Source organism: Octopus sinensis, linkage group LG28 (genome assembly GCF_006345805.1).
Source record: "Octopus sinensis linkage group LG28, ASM634580v1, whole genome shotgun sequence".
Taxonomy (NCBI): Eukaryota; Metazoa; Mollusca; class Cephalopoda; order Octopoda; family Octopodidae; genus Octopus; species Octopus sinensis.
In genome coordinates, this window is record NC_043024.1 from 5365415 (window position 1) to 5388134 (window position 22720).

Sequence of the window (22720 nt, forward strand, 5' to 3'; positions counted from 1 at the left end):
CTTTCGCGAGTGCGCATTTTTTTCATCATATTCGTTTAGAGCAAGTTGTTTTACACATATTACACTATATTTGTTTTTGTTTTTTTGACGCTTTAGTTTAACCATAATGTCAACATACAAGGATGTATATAAAGCTAATTCTGTAAAAATGTATGTGTATATGTTTATCTATATATTTTTTGTATGTATTCATATATGCATAAGTTTCAAAAGATATTAGAATAATGAAATAAAAGTCAGTCATAATAAGAGATCTCCCCCAAATCTATTTCCTTAATTTTTAACGGCGACAGTAAAGAATACGTACACCCGGTCTTTAGGGTTGGTTTTAGTTAGGCTGAAAACGGGTGGTGGACTCGTTCTTTACCTCCAACATTTTAAACCGTTTCTAGCACGCATAAAAATTTCGGCCCATATTTTGGCAATTTGGATTTTGAAGAATTTAAAACAAGGTAAAAAAGAAACGAATTCACCTCCTTCGTTTGCAAATTTTGGGGCGCTGTGGAACCCCACCAAAAACTATTGAGGCACGGCAGCAAGCTTACAGCGTTAAAACGGGTGGTGCGCTGGAACAAACCAAGCACCCTCATGAGGTTCACCAGTTAAAACTACGAATTAAAAAAGAAAAACAGTGGAAAGTTTTGGAATTAGGATGGAGGGAGTTGGTTAAAAAATTTTTCTTTTATTCTTTCTTTTGCATAATCATATTAATTCCATTAGGCAGAAGACAAATGAAAAAATTTGTAAAAATTAGAAAAAAAAGTTAGAAGGGGGGTTTGCACGTACTTACATCATAACTCCGCCACGTTTTAATGTACTAACGACTAGTTTTTAATTAAAAGATCATATAAACGGATTTTTATTGTTGGTCAAATTGGGTACTTTGTAGTGTTTCAATACAGAGCAGTTTAATTTCTTCTGTAGACGATAGTGTCTTTTCGTTTCAGTATGTCAAGTGCACACTCGTACTTTTACACGTTCACCATTGTTTTTTTGTTACAAATTACATCGGAATTTTCTCGCAATTAACTTAATTATTCTCAAATTTATATGTCAGAAACACAGAGAAAATGTTATCTAAACAAGATAATGATCTGACGTTAACAAATATAGAAAAATAACCTAAAATGCAGTGAGATGTCTAAAGGAAAGCGAAAACACAATGAAAGTATTAAAATAATAGCCTTACTTTCATATAATTTCGTGTTTGTTTGGGGAGATTCTTTCTTTTAACTTACTCACCACATCCAAACAAACAGATGTATATTGAGCTGGCAGAAACGTTAGCACGCCGGGCGAAATGCTCAGCGGTATTTCGTCTGCTGGTATGTTCTGGGTTCAAATTCCGCCGAGGCCGACTGTGCCTTTCATCCTTTCGGGGTCAATTAAATAAGTACCAGTTACGCACTGGAGTCGGTGTAATCGAATTAATCCGTTTGTTTGTCCCCTCTATGTTTAGCCCCTTGTGGGTAGTAAAGAAATAGGTATTTCGTCTGCCGTTACGTTCTGAGTTCAAATTCGGCCGAGGTCGACTTTGCCTTTCATCCTTTCTGGGTCGATAAATTAAGTACCAGTTACGCACTCGGGTCGGTGTAATCGACTTACTCCGTTTGTCTGTCCTTGTTTGTCCTCTCTGCGTTTAGCTCCCTGTAGTTAGTAAAGAAATATATATATGACACATATACAATAGAAATGTTTATATAAATATAATACTTACATAGTAATGCATATGCGAAGAGAGAGAGAGTCAACGAAGATGTGAGAATATGTTGAAGTGGTTAGAACTAAAGTCAGAGTGGACAATGAGAGCTTCAAGAGGATTTCTTATTCCTTACAACAAACATTAATTCGTATTTTTCGGGTCAACATAAAAATGTGTAATCATTCGTTTTGAGTAGACAATAAAACCAACTTTCCGTGAGCACGTGTTGTCTTGTCAACTGCGAGCTTCTTCTTGTGTGTGTTGTATTTTAAACTTGGTGGAAAAAGCCTTAAATATTTGGGATCTTTTCTAATTTTTTTAATGAAAAATGTGGATGTTTCCAATGTTATCACATGTCATACACAACACTGCATTTGCCATTACCCTCCTCCCACAGACACCACATGGATCCACCTTACTCACTAACACTTCTCCTTCCACCCCACTCACTATCACCGTTCTCTCCCCAAGGTTTACCTTCAAATCCTTGCTTTCAAATGCCTCCTTCCATTTCCAAAACTTCTCTCTCATCAGAACAAGGTCATCTGCATACAGTATCTCCATTTACAGTCTCTTTCTTGCACTCTCCTTCTCCACATCAACCACTATTGCAAACAACAATGGTGACAATACAGATCCCTGATGCACACCAACTTTCACCACAAACAAGCTGGTTACTATATATATATATATACCGTAAATCCTCGAGTATAACACCTAAACCTTGTGTATAATACACACCCCTTCTCTAACTTGAGTCATGCGTCATTAAGCCAGCAGCACCTAGTCAAACAAACACTTCCACGCATGCGTAATACAATAATAGTGATGTTCTTAACTGTTATATGGGAATGTAAATATGTTTGCAAATTGTTATTGTTACATGTTATTCTGTGTTCAGAATACTTTTATTTTAATAAATGTTGCTTATTGCAAGTTATGGATGATTCTTTTATGACTTCATTGCTTTCAGGCTTAGCTTAATAAACATTGCCTGACAGCAAAATAGAGACTCGGACATTGCTTAGAAAATATTTTTCATTTTTAATTTCGTATATAGTACACACTAGGGATTTTGACCGATAAATTTTGGGAAAAAAATGCGGATTATACTCAAGGATTTACGGTATACATATATATTATTTTTGTGGGCGGTCTGGATGATATTTTTTGCAGAGTAATTACATAACATATAAGGAGACTGGAAAACAGTTTGATAGTATTTATTCAGCATTACATGTGTTTCATTTCCTAATAGGAATTACAAACTATTAGATGTGTAGAAAACATATAAGATAGATATATAACATAGAGAGGATAAACAAGGACAGACAAAGGGATTAATTCGATTACATTGACCCCAGTGCGAAACTGGTACTTTCTATCTACGACCCGAGAAAGGAATGAAGAGAAAAGTCAACACTCGGCGAAGAAGATTTGAATCAGAACTAGCGCAGACTAGAAATACACCCTGAGCATTTCGCCGCGCGCTAACGTTTCTGCCAGCTCGCCGCCTATATATATACACACACACACATATATATATATACATATACATACACATATATATATATACATATAAGTATACATATATACATACACATACATAGATATACATATACATTCATATACATGTATATATATATATACATATGTGTACATATATAGAAATATATATACAGATATGCATATACACACACATATATATATATAGATGTATATATATACATATTTATTTCTAATGAATACACGCGCTGGCCAATGATAGATCCTGTACGTGGCTAATTGCTTTGCTAGAAATTCCAGCGCAGTTATCCTCTGATCATATCCCATCATCTTAAAGAAGAATATATTTGATAATATATGTTAGGTTCCTATGTCTCCTATACATTGCAGAACAATGACAGGATAACAACTGGAACGCTTTTGGACACAAACCTGGTTAATCAGGGCTGTATACATATCCACACGATTGCTCACATACACGACGAATGAACATGCAGAGTATAAAACTTTTCGCAAGTACATCATTAGAGACAATGACACATGTACATTAGGAAAATGTATGTTTAACATATTTACGAATGCACAGCACACTTCTTTATAACATATGCGTAACGCATAGACACACAGACACATTGACACTCATATTCAACATACACCGAGCATAGAAACAGCCCCCTCCAACCCATAAAACCACAAGAGCAATAACATATAAACGGAACAAATACAAATACCAACAGAAACGACCAGTATACCCATATTCAGACAATCTATACATATCCATGTTGGGCATATATACATATCAGATCACACCTCATTGCATCTTCAAAAGAACATTTTGTTTGTATATCATTGATGTATGTATATCATTACAAATATTTATAGCTTCAATATATGAACTGCTGAAAAGAATTATACGCCATATTGGTTTGTTTTATTACGTAGCGCATGTTATAACGTCACTGTATCTATGACATAACATTTCTATAAACATTTTAACATAGGCACAAAGCCACATGTTCAAGGAAAATGGTTTGTCGATACTGGGCTACACAACTGTTACTTTATACTATCGACACTATGAATGAAAGGCATAGTTGATTGTTGGGATTTGAAGTAAGTTCCAGAGGGCACAACACCTCGCTATCCTCTCAGAAACAGTGGGCAGAGAAGATGGATGGACGACCGTTAAAACTCCGTTGATCATTTCCCAGTTGGAACAGAGCCGATCATGAGTTAAGCAACAGTAACTTAGATAAGACACACAAACTAATTGCAGATATATTATTTTAAACATAGAAAAAACCAAAACTCGTGGTTTTCTAACTACAGCACAAATATCAACGTCAGAGTAAATTAAGAATGCTTGGAATAAGTATCTTTATTTTTCTATCGAATTTAACTTCCTCAACTTCTTTCATTTCCAAAGTTTCTACTCCTTGTTTATCAAATGTACCAGCGTTCCTGTTGATTATGCTTTCATTTTGATCACTGGCTCCCAACCAACTCTTGTGACCCTTCATCGACGTGTTCTAAATTCTTTGCTGTTTTTCCTTCCAGATATTCTACACTATTTCTTGTTACCCCTCTAACTCTGTGCCCTTAATATATATACATTCAGTCTTACAAGAAAATATACTGTCTCTGTCTCTCTCTGATGACGGCTCCATCTGGAAGTTTAGAACTTTTCTCTTCCTTAAGTTACATCATATAAATTCACCCCATATTTTCTATTGTATTTTGTGAGAAGTTTGATCTTAAGGAATCGCCTTCAAACCACTCTCCATCATCTTAAATAGGGAAGAGTATAGTAGATAATGCACTACTAATGACACGGTCTGAAGACAAAAGAGTCACGGTTAAAATGTCGTTGGTCTGCTGGACTAGGGGTCAGGATGAGCGGTGGGTAAATATAATCAGAAAAACAATGTGCCGTTGAGGCAATTTCTAAGGCGTTCAATGTCCCCTCAGAAATTGAAGAAATGCATATTAAATTAGACTATTGTCAGATACCCAGATGAAATTGGTAAACGAGAAAAGAGCGACTGCCTGATGCTAAAGTAACTCTACCATATAGCAGATGTAAATTGCTTCAGGTAGAATTAAGATGATGTAAATTACTACGTAATGAACTTTACCTACCGATGGACCTGAAGAAAACAGACAATGAAAAGTTAGGCGATGGTAGCTTCAAAAATATATTGCTACATAATGATCATGGCATATCGTTAAGGATGCATGATAAATATAGAGCACGTACTTTTCGGGATATTGCAGAAGCCACAGCTACTGTACATCGAAAAAGCCATGCATTATTCATCATTTCCTACCCTAGTTGAAATGAGACCACGTACTGTGTAGGGTTTCTTCCAAGAAGTATATTATGGCAATCTATTTATTAGACAGAACTGAAATTTTGAAATATGAAAACCAAGTATACTCATCTAAAATCTGATACCAAGTATACTCATCTACAATTTGATACCAAGCACAATCATCTACAATCTGATACCAAATATACTCATCTACAATTTGATACCAAGTATAATCATCTACAATTTGATACCAAGTATAATCATCTACAATTTGATACCAAGTATACTCATCTACAATTTGATACCAAGTATACTCATCTACAATTTGATACCAAGTATACTCATCTACAATTTGATACCAAGTATAATCATCTACAATTTGATACCAAGTATACTCATCTACAATTTGATACCAAGTATAATCATCTACAATCTGATACCAAGTATACTCATCTAGAATTAGATACCAAGTATACTCATCAATAATTTGATACCATGTATACTCATCTGCGATCTCATACCAACTATACTCCTCTATAATCTGATACCAAGCATACTCATCTACATTCTGATACCAACTATACTCAAGAATACTCATCTACAATCTGATACCAAGTATACTCATCTACAATCTGATACCAAGTATACTCATCTACAATTTGATACCAACTATACTCATCTAGAATTTGATACCAAATATACTCATCTAGAATTTGATACCAAGTATACTCATCTACATTCTGATACCAACTATACTCATCTAGAATTTGATACCAAGTATACTCATCTATAATCTGATACCAAGTATACTCATCTATAATCTGATACCAACTATATTCATCTACAATCTGATACCAACTATACTCATCAATAATTTGATACCATGTATACGCATCTACATTCTGATACCAACTATATTCATCTACAATCTGATACCAACTATACTCATCAATAATTTGATACCAAGTATACTCATCTACAATTTGATACCAAGTATACTCATCTACAATTTGATACCAACTATACTCATCTAGAATTTGATACCAAGTATACTCATCTACAATTTGATACCAAGTATACTCATCTACAATTTGATACCAACTATACTCATCTACAATTTGATACCAAGTATACTCATCTACAATCTGATATAAAGTATACTCATCTAAAATCTGATACCAAGTATGCTCATCTAGAATTTGATACCAAGTATACATATCTAAAATCTGATACCAAGTATACTCATCTATAATCTGATACCAAGTATACTCATCTACAATCTGATACCAAGTATACTCATCTACAATCTGATACCACGTATACTCATCTACAATCTGATACCAACTATACTCATCTACAATTTGATACCAACTATACTCATCTACAATCTGATACCAAGTATACTCATCTACAATCTGATACCACGTATACTCATCTACAATCTGATACCAACTATACTCATCTACAATCTGATACCACGTATACTCATCTACAATTTGATACCAAGTATACTCATCTACAATCTGATACCACGTATACTCATCTACAATTTGATACCAAGTATACTCATCTACAATCTGATACCATGTATACTCATATACAATCTGATACCACGTATACTCATCTACAATATGATACCAAGTATACTCATCTACAACATGATACCAAGTATACTCATCTACAATCTGATACCAAGTATACTCATCTATAATCTGATACCAAGTATACTCATCTACAATATGATACCAAGTATACTCATCTACAATCTGATACCAAGTATACTCATCTATAATCTGATACCAAGTATACTCATCTACAATATGATACCAAGTATACTCATCTACAATCTGATACCAAGTATACTCATCTATAATCTGATACCAAGTATACTCATCTACAATCTGATACCAACTATACTCATCTAGAATTTTATACCAACTATACTCATCTACAATCTTATACCAAGTATACTCATCTACAATATGATACCAAGTATACTCATCTATAATCTGATACCAAGTATACTCATCTATAATCTGATACCAAGTATACTCATCTACAATCTGATACCAAGTATACTCATCTATAATCTGATACCAAGTATACTCATCTACAACATGATACCACGTATACTCATCTACAATCTGATACCACGTATACTCATCTACAATTTGATACCAAGTATACTCATCTACAATTTGATATCAAGTATACTCATCTACAATTTGATACCAAGTATACTCATCTACAATTTGATACCAAGTATACTCATCTACAATTTGATACCAAGTATACTCATCTACAATCTGATACCAACTATACTCATCTACAATTTGATACCAAGTATACTCATCTACAATTTGATACCAAGTATACTCATCTACAATTTGATACCAACTATACTCATCTACAATTTGATACCAAGTATACTCATCTACAATTTGATACCAAGTATACTCATCTACAATTTGATACCAAGTATATTCATCTACAATCTGATACCAAGTATACTCATCTACAATCTGGTATAAAAGTATACTGCATAGAAAGATAAGAAAGACAGAATACTCAGCAGGATTACAATCCACTTATTCTGTAGAGAATTAGTAAGAGTACAGAAGGAAGGCTTATTAAAGGCGTCGACTATAACACGGTAATACGACATTCCTGGATAAGCTCTTGCCCTTTTAAAAATTCAATTTAAATGTATTCTAATTATTTAATCTTGTGTAGCGATAGATTTGTTCATGTGCTACACAGTCCTTTTCGGATTCTATGGTTTGTATACAGTCAAAGAAACCTAGAGTCTCTATCATCAAAGGATCCAATTAATCAAAATCCGACATGTTAGAAAACTGCTTACAATTTCTTCTGTGGGAAAAGCTATTTGTGAGGAATCAGCGTTTAATCCATTTGAAATTATGTCTTTCAGCGTCTGTCATTAGTAGCAACATATGAATTAGTTAGCGAGCACTTCTTTAATTTGATAGATTCTGAGAAAGTGGAGAATATTACATGTTTAACTGAAAGAAGGTAAACAGGCCCTCTGCACAGATTTGTCATGAGAAAAATCTAAGGTCTTAGTAGTTTAGTTATGAAGCTCTGCTTGTGTGTTAAAAGTAGCCTTTTAAATTTTGATGCAGATTTATGTTTCGACGTAGACGTCTTTATATAGTGTAAGCGAGTGTAGAAGAAGGTGATTGAAAAACTACTAAATGCTGGTGTTCTACCATTATTACGCAACACAATGGAAACTTTGGGCGCGCCACTCAGGTTCGTATAAACAGGTTTATCGCTTGCAACAGCAGATGGGGGAGTATCCAGTTGAAATGTGAGATAGTGGTCTTTGTGCTAGGAAAGAGAGTGAGTAAGAAGGAGAAAGAGGCAGAGGCAGAGAGAGGGAGGGCTAGGTGGATATTATCAGGGCCAATTGTAAAGTGCTTGGTAAATATATATGAACACAAACCATACTCACGTACATACATATTGTTTCGTATAATAGTAATGTTATAATGTATTACTAATATTCTTTCAAACTGCTAAAGCCCTCCTCTCCCCCTTAACTCTCAACGCATATATTTAATTAAATAATTGCCCTGATACGTTTTGAGAATATATATTGAAAATATTTATGGCAAAATTTTATTAGATTATCAATGGAATTTATAATATCGGATATCATATATTTTACAATATATTGAAACATAATTAGCCTCGTTGTTAATGAATATTGGGTTTATGCTCAAAATGGTAAATATAAAGACAGAAACAGGGTGAAATTTTTCACAAAATATTTGTATGTAGAGTTATTTCATGCATAAAACGATACTTTTTAAATGTAATTATGCGCAACGCAGATCTCTAGAAATTCAATGATAAAATAGTGTTGCTTTGTTGAGAAAGGAAATATATTATATGAATAATTTCTCTACTTGAAACAGGTGAATTTAGGTAGAAAGAGTGCTGTTTGCTAGTTAGAAATCATGAATTTGTATATAATTAGTAAATATTCCAGTTGTAAATCTAATTAGAAGAGATTACTTCTAATTATACAAATATGCTTAAAATACGAACATATCAAATATACCTGTATGCCTAAACAAAATAATTGAAACGATTTGGAGGCCACCCTCCACCTTTGATCCAAATTACTGGGAGAATAGCGCCATGGACCAGCCAAAATGGCAGCAAGCCATCGTCAAGGGAATGGTCCAGATGAAAATAATAGACGTCAAAAAGCAGAGATCAGACTTTGAAGATGCAAAGAGCGACTGGTATTTCCTGCTCCCCGCCAACCTTCCCCTGCGATAAACACTCCACCATCCCTGGCCTGAACAGTCACCCCAGGCAGCGGTACCCTACTCACTCACCAACATGAAAAGGGCCATTCACTCGCTACAGATTAACTACTCGATTACGAGTTGATGCCGAGGATGACGATCAAATATGCCTCTATATCTATGCAAAACAATTGAAACAATTTGGTTTCTCCTCAAACTTTGGTTTTTCCTACAAATGTGCAGAAGCGAACTGTTGTCAGTATTACTCAAGCGCCATATCGATTTCCCCAAACAAGCCAATCTTTTGTAAATCACTAAGTACATGCGTGACAACCACTTTATATAATATAATTAATATTCTCCCATTATTTTCATCATAATTATCATTAAATACAATTTTTTTATTTCATATATAATGATACCTTCCTCTAAAATATATAACTACTTCAGAGTTTGGTGTGTTCATAAGTACTAAATATAACAGATAACAATAGTCCAAGTTGTCAAATATCTAATAATTCTTCTATAACCTTTCTTATAGCCTTTTCCACGCTCTCAACAAGTAGGAAGAAGAATAAAATGTTTTCCAAGCAGAAACTGACGCAAGAACTTGCAAGAAATTTGATTCCGATAGAGCCATGCGCGGACCAGATGTTCAGAACACCAGATGTATTAATTTCTTATGACAACAGGATATGGTTTCAAATAAATTCGGCTGCTATATAGAGCCATGAACATCACATAGACTCAACCGTTTTGGTTCGTCAATGATGTTCGTTGTTGTTGTTGTTGTTGTTTGTTACCATATTGGTCAGTCCTGATCGGGAAGACATAGTACCAAGGATATTCCAGGTCTAAATTTTCTTGGTCTATCCTATCTTTAGATTATCCACTGTGGTTTTTATATTTTTATTTCCGATGATATTTAAAAGTTTCCATCAATCAGAACTTACCTATTCCATCTAATTTATCCAGTTTATTGACAAGATACATAAATCATCTACTCACATGAAGGATTATGGACACAATTATTAACGGGTTAAACTTTAAAACTTACACACATGTTTTCCTAATTATAGTTATATTATTTTGATTCTCTTATTTTGTTATGGCCTTTTGTCACTCACACATAACTACATCGGCATACAACCTACCATAAAGTCTATGCATAATAGACTTTATACATATATGTCTCTCCATCCACCAGACCCGCTCTCTCTCTCCCCTCCTCTCTCTCTCTCTCTCTGCCATCGTTTCTCTTTCTGCATCTCTCGCTCAGATCAATTTTCTCACATCTCACCCCCCTCTCAGTTCCTCTACTTCACTCATTCTCTCTTGTATCTATATACCGCCCTCTCTCTCTGTTACTCCCCTCCCTCTCTCTGACTCTTTTCTCTCCGCTCCTTCACAGGTCAGACCCCTTTTCCTCTTCTCCTTCTGTCCCCTTATTTGTTTCTCTACACCACCCTCCCTGTCCCTTTACTACAATCTCTTGCACCTCTGTTGCGCCCCCGTTGTCCCTCTCTCCCCTTTTTCTTCCTACCTTTCCTCTCCCTGCTCCCTCTAAGGCTCACCCCCTTGTCTCTTTTTTCCTCTTTCTGTCTCCTTCCTCCACACCACCCTCTCTGTCCCTTTACTTCACTCTCGGGTACCTCTATTCCGCCCTCTCTCTCTCTCTCTCCCTCTCCATTTTATCTCTCCGCCTTTCTTCTCCCTGCTCCCCCTAGGGTCCATCCTCTTGTCTCTCTTTTCCTCCCGGTCCCTTTACTTTCTTTCTACTACACCTCTATCCCGCTCACTCTCCCCTGCTGACCTGCCATTCTTTCTCTTTTTTTCCTCTTTTTCTCTTTTTTCTCTCTTCTCTCAGGACAATCCCCTCGTCTCTCTCTTTATCCCCCCTGGCTTTTCTCCTTTCTCCTCTCCCTCTCCGGTCAACCGTCTTATCTTTCCTTCTCTCTCTGTTCCTATATTTCACTCTCACTGTATCTCGGGCGAAAATGTCAAGAAACTGGTCTGCGAGGGAGTTGCAATTGTTCGTCCGCGCTTGGAAGATTGCCGAGGACGACTCGCCGAACAATATCATTGCAGCGGCGCTGAAGAGCAATGATTTTTCAAGAACCACCGTCCAGATAGAGCGAAAGAAACGAGAATTTATCCGTTCATACGCTCTAATCAGGCAACATGTAGACACTCTGGACATCATCCTAGGAAGTGACGGCACCAGGGAAGGCCAAAAGGATGGAGAAAACATCCAGGACCCAACAAAAGACAAAACCGAGAAACCTAGAACACAGGGAAACAATGACACATGTCCAGCTCCCAACACCACAACTGAAGACCAAAGAGGTGCGATGGCCGCAAGAAAAGAAAAGCACCCTAAAATTGATGGGAAACAGGAGGTAAAAGGCAAGAAAATCAAAGCTAAAACAAACCCTGTCCAGAGAAAACAAAAGGATCCCAGCAAGAACTATAAGGGCAAAGAAAGAAACATCTGCAAATTCTACCCGAAGGGGGACTGCTGGTATGGCGTCGAAGGTGCTAACTGTCGCTTTGCACATCAGAGGCCCTACCAAAACTGCACGGATGCGAGACAGGGGTCCCTCCCTTGGGTAGAACAAAAAGAAAAAGAAAAATATAAAAGAAGGAAAAAAAGCGCACTGACCACTCCTGAAAGACGATATGCGGATGTGGTGCGCAGTAACCCAACAAATGGCCAGCTTCACCCAGATGTGAGAAGGGCAGCAGCTGAACAGCAATCTTTTTTGTGCATGGCACAAAATATTGTTCAGCAGCTGACCTGGCTACAAGCACAAAGCTGGAACTACCACCACATAAGGCCACCTCCAACAGATGCAGGATGGCAACCACAGACACCAACACACACACCACAAAAATATTTCTACTGAATGTAGGAGGGCTGCTGCGCGGAAACTGTAAAAAGAAAATTTCATTCCTGAGAGACCTTGTGACATGCAATCAAGCTATATGCATGGCACTCACAGAAACGCATCTTGAATCCGATATAGGTGATGCAGAAATACACATGCCACAATATGCAGTCATACGCACAGATAGAAAAGGGAGGAGCCATGGTGGAGTTGCAATGTACATCCGAGATGACCTCACACCCCAGTTCCTGTTGTCATATTCAAACTCAGCGTGTGAAACTCAAATTGTACACATAAGACAACTGAATATCGTCATATGCACTACATATCGCCCACCAGATGCCCCAAAACACTCAGGCATGTTTGAAGACTGCCTAACAAAAATAGGAGAAGTCCTCACCAACCTTGAACAACACAACAGTGTATTCTTCATGGGTGACTTTAACTTCCCCAATGTGGAATGGCCTGGGGGCAGATGCTCTCAGGGATGACACACTATCAGCAGGCACAGGCTCCATCTCACAAATGCTTCTTCCATGGAGCAAATAGTTCTGCAACCAACAAGGGCAGATAATATACTGGATCTCTGCTTCACAAACAATATGGATATTATCCATAATGTTAATGTGATGCTGACAATGATCTCGGATCACAACATAATAGAGCTGTCTATGTATGGAACAAAAGCCCCCGTAGACACACAGCCTATACGAAGCATCCACCATCTCTCCAACTTAAACTTTCATAAAGCAAACTGGAAGTTGATTGAGAAAGAGATCCTCAAACAGGATTGGCCTAAATGTCTCTCCACACCGGACATTAACATGAAACACAAACACTTCATGTCCATAATACAAGCCATATGGGACAAATATGTTCCAGTGTGCAGGGCCAGCACACACAAAAACAAAAACAGGATCCCTAGAGAAAGGAAGATTCTTATGAGATGACGGACAAGGATTGCGAACCGCCTGAGCAAGTACACTAAAAGTGGTGAGAAGTCTCGGCTCGAGAGAATGCTAATGGAAATTGAGAAAAGTCTGCATCAGTCCCATGAAAAGGAGAGAGCAGATAAAGAAGCTTGGGTAATAGAAAATATAAAATCAAACCCTAAAGCTTTCTTTAAGTTTGCCAAAGAGACAGCCATAGTGCACCAGAGAATAGGACCTCTCTTCCAAAAAGATGGCTCTCTCACAGGAAATCCCACGAGGATAAGTGAAATACTGAACGAACAGTTCCAAAGTGTGTTCACTACACCTCTAGGACACAGGCAAGTAAACAACCCAGAAGAATTCTTTGCCACTTTACCTGCGGCCAAAGAGGCAAAAATTGAGTACATCAACATCGAAGATGATGATATCACACTAGCCATAGATGAGATTGACACAAACTCAGCTGCTGGACCCGATGGATTCCCAGCAATCCTTCTCACATTGTGCAAACAAGCCCTTGCAAAACCACTACAGCTTCTTTTTCAGAGGTTTCTTGCAAGTGGTAAGCTCCCAGTGAAATTGAAAGAGGGGGTAATATGCCCTATCCATAAGGGAGGTAGCAGAGCAGATGCTAAAAATTATAGGCCTATCTCTCTGACCTCACACATCAGCAAAGTCATGGAATGAATAGTCCGTAAGAAACTAATCATGTTCCTTGAAGAAAATGACTTGCTGTCTGACACCCAGCATGGATTTCGACCAGGTAGAAGCTGCCTAACACAGCTCCTGCAACACTATGACTGGGTGTTGAAACAGCTACTAAATGGCTCAAATGTGGATGTAATATATCTCGACTTTGCAAAAGCCTTTGATAAGGTCGACCATGGTATGATCTGTCACAAATTGCGTGGTCTTGGCATAGGCGGAAAACTTGGAGAGTGGCTGCACAACTTCCTAAAAGACAGAAAACAGGCAGTTGTGAGCAATGGAGCCACCTCCAAGGAAACACAAATAGCAAGCGGTGTCACACAGGGCACTGTCTTGGGGCCACTGATGTTCATAGTGGCCCTTTAAGACATGGCTTCAGTTGCTACGATGAACACCCTTGCTAGCTATGCAGATGACACAAAAGTCTCCCACGCAATACAAAACCCTGAAAATATTGCGCATCTGCAACAGGAGTTGGACACAATATACAGTTGGGCTGAGGACAACAACATGCAGTTTAATGCAGGTAAGTTCCAGGCCCTGCGCTACTGGCACACAAAGGTAAACGACGTGCAGACTGGATACACTGGCCCAGGAAGAATTGCAATCCCTGAGTCAAAATCAGTGCGTGACCTGGGCATTGACATGAGCAATGATGCATCTTTCCAAGTGCATATTACTAATCTGGTGATAAAATGCAGACGGCTAGCTGGATGGCTTCTCCAAACTTTCAGAACAATAAGAGAAGGAGACACTGATGGTCCTATGGAAAACATTCGTCCTCAGCCGCTTGGACTATGTAGTATATATGTAGTATATATATATATATATATGTATATATATATATATATATATATATATATATATATATATATGTGTGTGTGTGTGTGTAGTATATATATATATAGTATATATGTAGTATATATATGTATAAGCATAAATACATATATATACATATGTGTATATTCATGCAAGCTGCCGCATACAGACACATGCACAGCAACAAACAAAAAGAAACAGCTCCAATAATGGACATGGTCAAGAACCAGTGAAGAGGTTGCAAGAATTAAGGAATATTTTAGAAAATAAATAAATGAACGGTCCTCAAAAGTAACCCCCGAATTGTTTTCCCACAAAATTCCTACCTTCTCGGAATCTATATCGTCCGAGGTATATTTGTAGAAAATATCATTTAAAAATATAACATTTCTTGAAAGTTAAGAAGAATTGAAGTTGACGCCGCTGAATTTTCCAAAACTCCTCACACCAAAAGCACTTTCCTACAAAAGTTTTGTATATTCCGAATCTACATACTATAACAAATATTCGTAGAATATTTAATTAAAGTTACGATCATCCAAAGTGGTGGGGCATGAATCTGTAGTTATGCCGCTACTCCGTTCGTTTTTACTCGTTAATCACGTTTTCTTCTCATTTTACAAATAAATTTCGTCTATATCACATCTAACAGCCAATAATAGGTTTTCAGAAAGAACAAACCAACATTTCAGTTTGGAAGTTATTATTTAAGACGAGGAAATATATTTTCCTAAAGTTTTTATGTTTTCGCTTCGAAATAATTACTGTGACACCGAGAAGTTCACAGAATTCTATTAATTACATTGTTATTAGTAGTATTATTATCATCATTGTCAACTTACCGTATTCAGACAAACACTGCAAATCACAGACCGATAACTAATTAGTCTAATTAATAATAATGATGATAATTTCAAAGCACCTTGCACACTCGGGAAGCCAGTAAGTGTATGACGTCATCAAGAGTGAAAGCGCGCCGTTTCGTGGTTGACCGATCGATGGTCGGAATGAGCTATTATAAAAGTTATTTCCCTTCGTTCCATAGTATTTCTGTAATTCTCTCCTAGGTAGTTCTACTGACTTGGTGGTATTCCCTCCAGTATCCCCCTTAGCTTTATTGTTAATATCTGTATTTTGTGTCAAGGCGCTCATTTGAGGGAATGATTTGCCACAGATCTCGCACTGATATATCTTCTCTCCTGTAAGAATATATTTCTGTTTAGCGAAAACGCTAAATAGAAAATCTCACAGTGATAAAATCTTTATTATGATCCTGAGATCGAACATAGAAAACGACATAACAGTACAAAGAGTTACAAAAATGGGATCTTTTCCTTTTGAACGGCAGTTTTCAATACAATTTCTAGTTAACTAAACACTTTTAAACTTTGTATACTGGTAGAATGTGTCAAAATAAAACATTTTTTCTCTTGGCTTTCTTGAGAAAATTGTAATTTGTAAGTTTAACGTAGATGAATTTTTCGAATTTTAACCAATCCTATGCCCTCTATTGAGCTAAAATCATTTGCTGTGTCTAAAACAGACAACATCCTGTCATTAACCCTTCAACTGCAGGATGCATTTCCTAATGTCAACCCTTCTACAGAGTGCACTGGGTGTCATTTTTTCTTTTTTATGTGAAAACAAAACTGACAGGGTCCCCAAGGACCTTGCAAGACAAGTAGCTCAAAACTGGCAGGGAGGAAGGTAGTATTGAAGGGACGTCACCTTGTGCCAGTTGACAGGTTTAAGGTACAAAGGGAACAGGGTCCAGATATAGAGCAAAAAAACAAGCACAAAATAAATATTTTATTCATTATTCTTTATTAAGAAATTCCTATAACTGATGAAAGGAAAAAGCCTGTGTTTTAGCAGACCAAATAGTGTTAATTATTGTTATGACTTAATAAATTTTGACATTGAGACAGTAACACGTCTCTGTGAATACCCACATGTTTATGCATGTGGCTTTTTCGAGAGAATCATGTGCCACACATGTCACACTGACATGGCTACTCTCATGTAGGGATTCGTTCATGGACAGTTAAGTTAGGGTCTATGAGAGAATGCTTTAACACAGACACGACCATTACATAGGTTGTGTCTGGTATGAAGATTTTCGTTTGTAGTTACAACACCATTTCCAAAAAATGAATTACAACAACTAATGCGGGGTTATGGCTTCTCTACTGTATGTGTATGTGTGTGTCTATTCAACTGATGCCTTTGAGAAAATGACTCACCACAGATCTCACAATGATGAGGTTTCTCATCAAGATGAAGGCGATTGTGAATAACCAAATTACTATTACGAGAGAATGATTTACCACAGATATCATATCTCCTGTATGAATACGTTTGTGTCTTCGTAAGGCACTATTTTCAGAGAATGATTTACCACAGATATCACAGTGATATGATTTTTCTCCAGTATGTGTAGGCTTGTGATTAGTCAAGATATTGCTTTGAGAGAATGATTTACCACAGATACCACAATGATAAGTTTTCTCTCCTGTATGAATGCGATTGTGAGTAACCAAATAACTTGTACAAGAGAATGATTTACCACAGATATCACACTGATATGGTTTTTCACCAGTGTGAATCTTCTGATTAGTTAAAACTTTACGTTCACAGAATGATTTACCACAGATATCACAATGATAAGGTTTCTCACCAGTATGTGTAGGCTTGTGATTAGTCAAGTGAGTGCTTTAAGAGAATGATTTACCACAGATATCGCAATGATATGGCTTCTCACCTGTATGAGTAAGTCTGCGCCTAGCCAGGTATCTTCTTCGAGAGAATGATTTACCACAGATATCACAATGATATGGCTTCTTTCCCGTATGTGTACGTTTGTGTCTAACATCGTCACTACTGTAAGAAAATGATTTTCCACAGATATTCCAGTGATATGGCTTTTCCTCTTTATCAAGATTTTCTGATTCAGTTAAATTATTCATCATGAGTGAATTACTTATCATACACTTCACAATGATAAAGTGTTTTTATTTCCATGAATACATTTCTCTTCACTTTTGTCACTTCATTCAGATAACAATTAAATGCAATGTTTCTTCCATACATTCCACAGAAAGAAAAATATTCCGCTGTTCCTTGTTGTAGACTGTATTTATATACAGAGGTAGACTTATTCATGAATGCTCCTTAAAAATATACTGTCTTCCTTTAGGTGATGAGAATATATTAAAGACACACACACACACAAACACATATATATATATATACATATATATATATATATATACATATATATATATATATATATATATATAATATTATATATATATATATATATATATATAATATATATATATATATATAAAGATATATACATATATATATATATATGGGTACTTTTCTACAAGCGTGGTCCCGGTGCTAGCTAGTCGTGACTAGTCGATCTTACAAAGACTACGTAACGCGAGTGCGTGACTAAAAATCACACTCGCATGCGCTAGACATGTATGAGATTTTTTTTAACAAATAATTTTTTTTAAACAAAGAAAAAGTAATTTCTTTTGTTGAGTCTTTTATTTACTTTGTTTAAGACAAAACCCATTTTATTTTATATATATTCAGCCATTATATACATATATTATTATGCGCGAATCTGTTAATTTGCATACTCGCACTAGGTAGTCGTTGAAGGATCGACCAGTCACAACGGACTAGCACAAGTGCGCGCACCGGGACCATTCTTCTTGAGTAGTACCTTTGGTAGAGTATGGAGGACTGGTTATGTGGTCATGCTGCCTCTAATTTTTATTTCATCCCCCTGCAATGCTTCTAGATGTCTCACCAACGTATGTAATGTTCTTGTCTTTACAAGCACCCCACAACAAAATCTCTGTCTATAGATGGGTAGAGGCGAATTATATCCATTCTACCCGGACACAAACTGTGAGGTGTTCAGAGGGTTTGCAGCTATTGATTCTCCTGAGGAGATCCTCCCTGCTCACAAAGACGTGTGTCGCCATTTCCGTGAGTGGTCGTAACACCTGCGAGAGGAAGGAGAATAATTACCATTGTCCCTTTTTTAATGAAGGACTCATGAAATTGTAAGATGTATTTGGAGTCAGGATTTTGCTTGTTGAGTCGACTCTACTTTTTGGGGTTATAAAATATTAATGTTGATGATAATAATAATAATGATTTTTTTTTTGTATTTTTAAGTAGAAAACCTGAAATTTGTAGGAAGGGGACGAGTTAATTTCAGGGACTCGAGTGCTCTACTGCTTATTTTATTTACCTCGAAAGGATGTGGGCTAGCTAGCAAGCTGGTCTTCAGAGAAGGGAGTCCTGGTTAGATGGGAGGGGCAGCTGGATGCTCAAATGATCGATTGTACTCGCCCTCACAGTGATTGAAGAGAAATAAACAATGCACAGACACACTCCCATTCCTGATTGCTTTTATCTCTAGTTTGACAAAGCTATTTACGAACGAAATGCTGTTAAGCAATTAATCCGGCATCTTAGTGATTCTGCCAGTATTTAATATTGTAGCAGGTCAGGAAAGCTATTTTAGTTGGGACACCATAGCACTGTTCTGCTATGTCATTCTTCAGCCCATCAGGGTGGGCACGTATGGATCCTAGAGGGCAATTCAGTATCCATGAAGAGAAGTGGGAGTTTTAATTAGTTAGTGGAAAGGCGGCAGACGAGTAACAATGCTTCTTTATCATTAACTCTGATCACTTCATAAACAGCCCATTTCACTTTTCAGTAATCATCAAAGAAAGGAGAAATTAGTTGCTGGGCCTTATAGGCTGCCGGGTTCAAAATTCGGAGCCTGCACTTCTCCCCCTTTTCATTTTAACATATGCTAAGTTTTCTAATGTTATTAAAAAAGAAACGCACAAAAGTTCTCATTATAAAGGCAGAAGTAAGCCAAGTTCACTCTGGGTCCAGTGTATTCATTGGGTATTGCATTTAGTTTTGCATGCTGATAGTATAAAGCTTGAAACTTTTCAGCATTGAACTGCATGCTATTCTTTTCAGCCCACTTGTATATTTTGTCCAGCTCACATTGCAGGCGTTTAGTGTCCTCAGGGTTCTGTATTGCCTGTGAAACTTTTGTATCATCTGCATAACTTGTGATCGTGGCTCTCTGCATGGCTGAGGGCATGTCTGAGAGGGCCATTATGAACAGTAGTGGTCCCAAAACAGTGCCCTGCGGAACACCGCTCACTATTTGCGTGTTAATGGAAGTGGCCCCATTGGCTACTACCACCTGACTTCTATCTTTCAGAAAGTCACGAAGCCATTCTCCCAGTTTTCCAACCATGCTAAGATCATACAGTTTGTGACATATCATTCCATGATCGACTTTATCAAAGGCCTTTGCAAAGTCGAGATATATCACTTCCACATTTGAGTGGTTGAGCAGTCGTTTCAGCACCCAGTCATAGTGTTGTAGGAGCTGAGTTAAGCAGCTTCTTCCTGGTCGGAAACCATGTTGGGTGTCAGGCAGCAAGTCATTTTCTTCAAGGAAGGTGATCAGTTTCCTTCTGACTATTCGTTCCATGACCTTGCTGATGTGTGAGGTCAGAGAGATAGGTCTGTAGTTCTTGGCCTCCGCTCTGCTACCTCCTTTATGAATAGGGCATATTTTACCTTCCTTCAGTTTTCTTGGAAGTTTGCCAGCTGCAAGGAAGCTCTGAAAGAGGAACTGCAGTGGTCTTGCTAGGACTCTCTTACATACTTTTAGGAGGATTGCCGGGAATCCATCGGGACCAGTAGCTGAGTTTGTTTTCATCTCATCTATAGCCTTTATTACATCGTCTTCCTTTATATCGATGTAATTTATCGTCGCCGCCTCTGATTCTATATCTGCAGTGGTAAAGATGTCAGTTGGATTGGTGATTTGGAAATGCCCAAGGGGTGGAGTGAAAACACTCTTGAATTGCTCATTCAGTATTATATATATATGTATTTTGATATATATATATATATATACAAAATATATATATATATATAGAAAAAAATTTAATACATGTATTTTTATATATATATATATACAAAATATGTAAATATAAATGTATAGTATATATATATATATATATATATATATATATATACTATACAAAACCTCGCTAAGCTAAGTATATATTTATATTTAAGTTCTTTAAATTTTAATATTTATAAGTCTTATGGTATAATATTATTGTTTTTTTTATGTATATATCGTTATTTATCTAATTATTGTAATTTTCTATATAATTATTAGATCTTAACTTTAAGTTTATTCGTAAGAATTTACTTAGCGATAGATATGTTGTTTGATAGCAAGTATATGAGTTGGTTAAAGTTAGATTCATGTATATACCCTTTTACTCGTTTCAATCATTTTACTGTGGACATGCTGGAGCACAGCCTTTAGTCAAGCAAATCGACCCCGGACTTATTCTTTGTAAGCCCAGTACTTATTCTATTGGTCTCTTTTGCCGAACCGCTATGTGACGGGGACGTAAACACACCAGCATCGGTTGTCAAGCAATGCTAGGGGGACAAACACAGACACACAAACACACACATAAATATATTTATACATATATACGACAGGCTTCTTTCAGTTTCTGTCTACCAAATCCACTCACAAGGCATTGGTCGCCCCGGGGCTATAGCAGAAGACACTTGCCCAAGATGCCACGCAGTGGCACTGAACCCGGAACCATGTGGTTGGTTAGCAAGCTACTTACCACACACACACACATATATATGTAGATGTATATATATATATATATATATATATATACATGTACTTGTATATATGTATATGTATACATGTATATGTATAGATGTCTGTCTGAATCCTCAAAACTTGAGAACTACGCAGCCAATTTCATTCAAATTTTACACATACCTTACTTCGGGTCCATGTAGTGTCACATTTTTAACTTCTTGCCTTGTGCGAGCCCAGAGCAATATCATATCTTCTCCACTATTTCAGTATTACGTGTTAAAAGTGAAACAATAAAATCTCTCTATTGTAATGTCAGATACTTTCACTTTAATACTGAAACTATTAAAGTGAAACTATTATCTCATATATATATTTTCAGGTATTCATACATACATGCATACATATATAATAGATATATATATATATATATATATATCAACCCATGCTAGCATGGAAAGCGGACGCTAAACGATGATGATGATGATGATATATGCGAAGTATATTTGCCACTTAAATGTGGCTAACCACTAAGGGTGGATGCTACAGTAGCATCCACCCTAAGGGGTTAGCCACATTTAAGTGGCAAATATACTTCACATTGTCATGCAGCTACTCTATGTATACTTCGTTCAGAGATTTATTATTGCTTATATATATGTGAAGGCACATGGCTCAGTGGTTAGAGCGTCGAGCTTACGATCGTGAGGTTGTGAGCTCGAATCCCGGACCAGGCTATGTGTTGTGTTCTTGAGCAAGACACTTTATTTCACATTGCTCCAGTTAACTCAGCTGTAGAAATGAGTGCGATGTCACAGGTGCCAAGCTGTATCGGCCCCTTTGCCTTTCCCTTGGATAACAATAGTA

At 36.8% G+C, this 22720-nt stretch overlaps 1 protein-coding gene across 4 annotated transcripts in view; it reads right to left on the reverse strand.

Annotated features, from left to right (window-relative positions):
• LOC115225715 (zinc finger protein 2 homolog) overlaps positions 1–22720 on the reverse strand; it is a 55077-nt gene that overhangs the window by 8276 nt on the left and 24081 nt on the right. For 3 of the 4 annotated variants that reach the window (XM_036514710.1, XM_036514708.1, XM_036514707.1), the window contains 2 exons: positions 17525–17741; positions 11810–11813 (listed from right to left, as the gene is read on the reverse strand). In XM_036514710.1, the coding sequence (XP_036370603.1) occupies positions 11810–11813; positions 17525–17741 (221 nt within the window). Of the gene's footprint in view, positions 1–11809; positions 11814–17524; positions 17742–17947; positions 17990–22720 lie in introns of all 4 variants that reach the window. The other variant, XM_036514709.1, reaches the window with a different exon arrangement.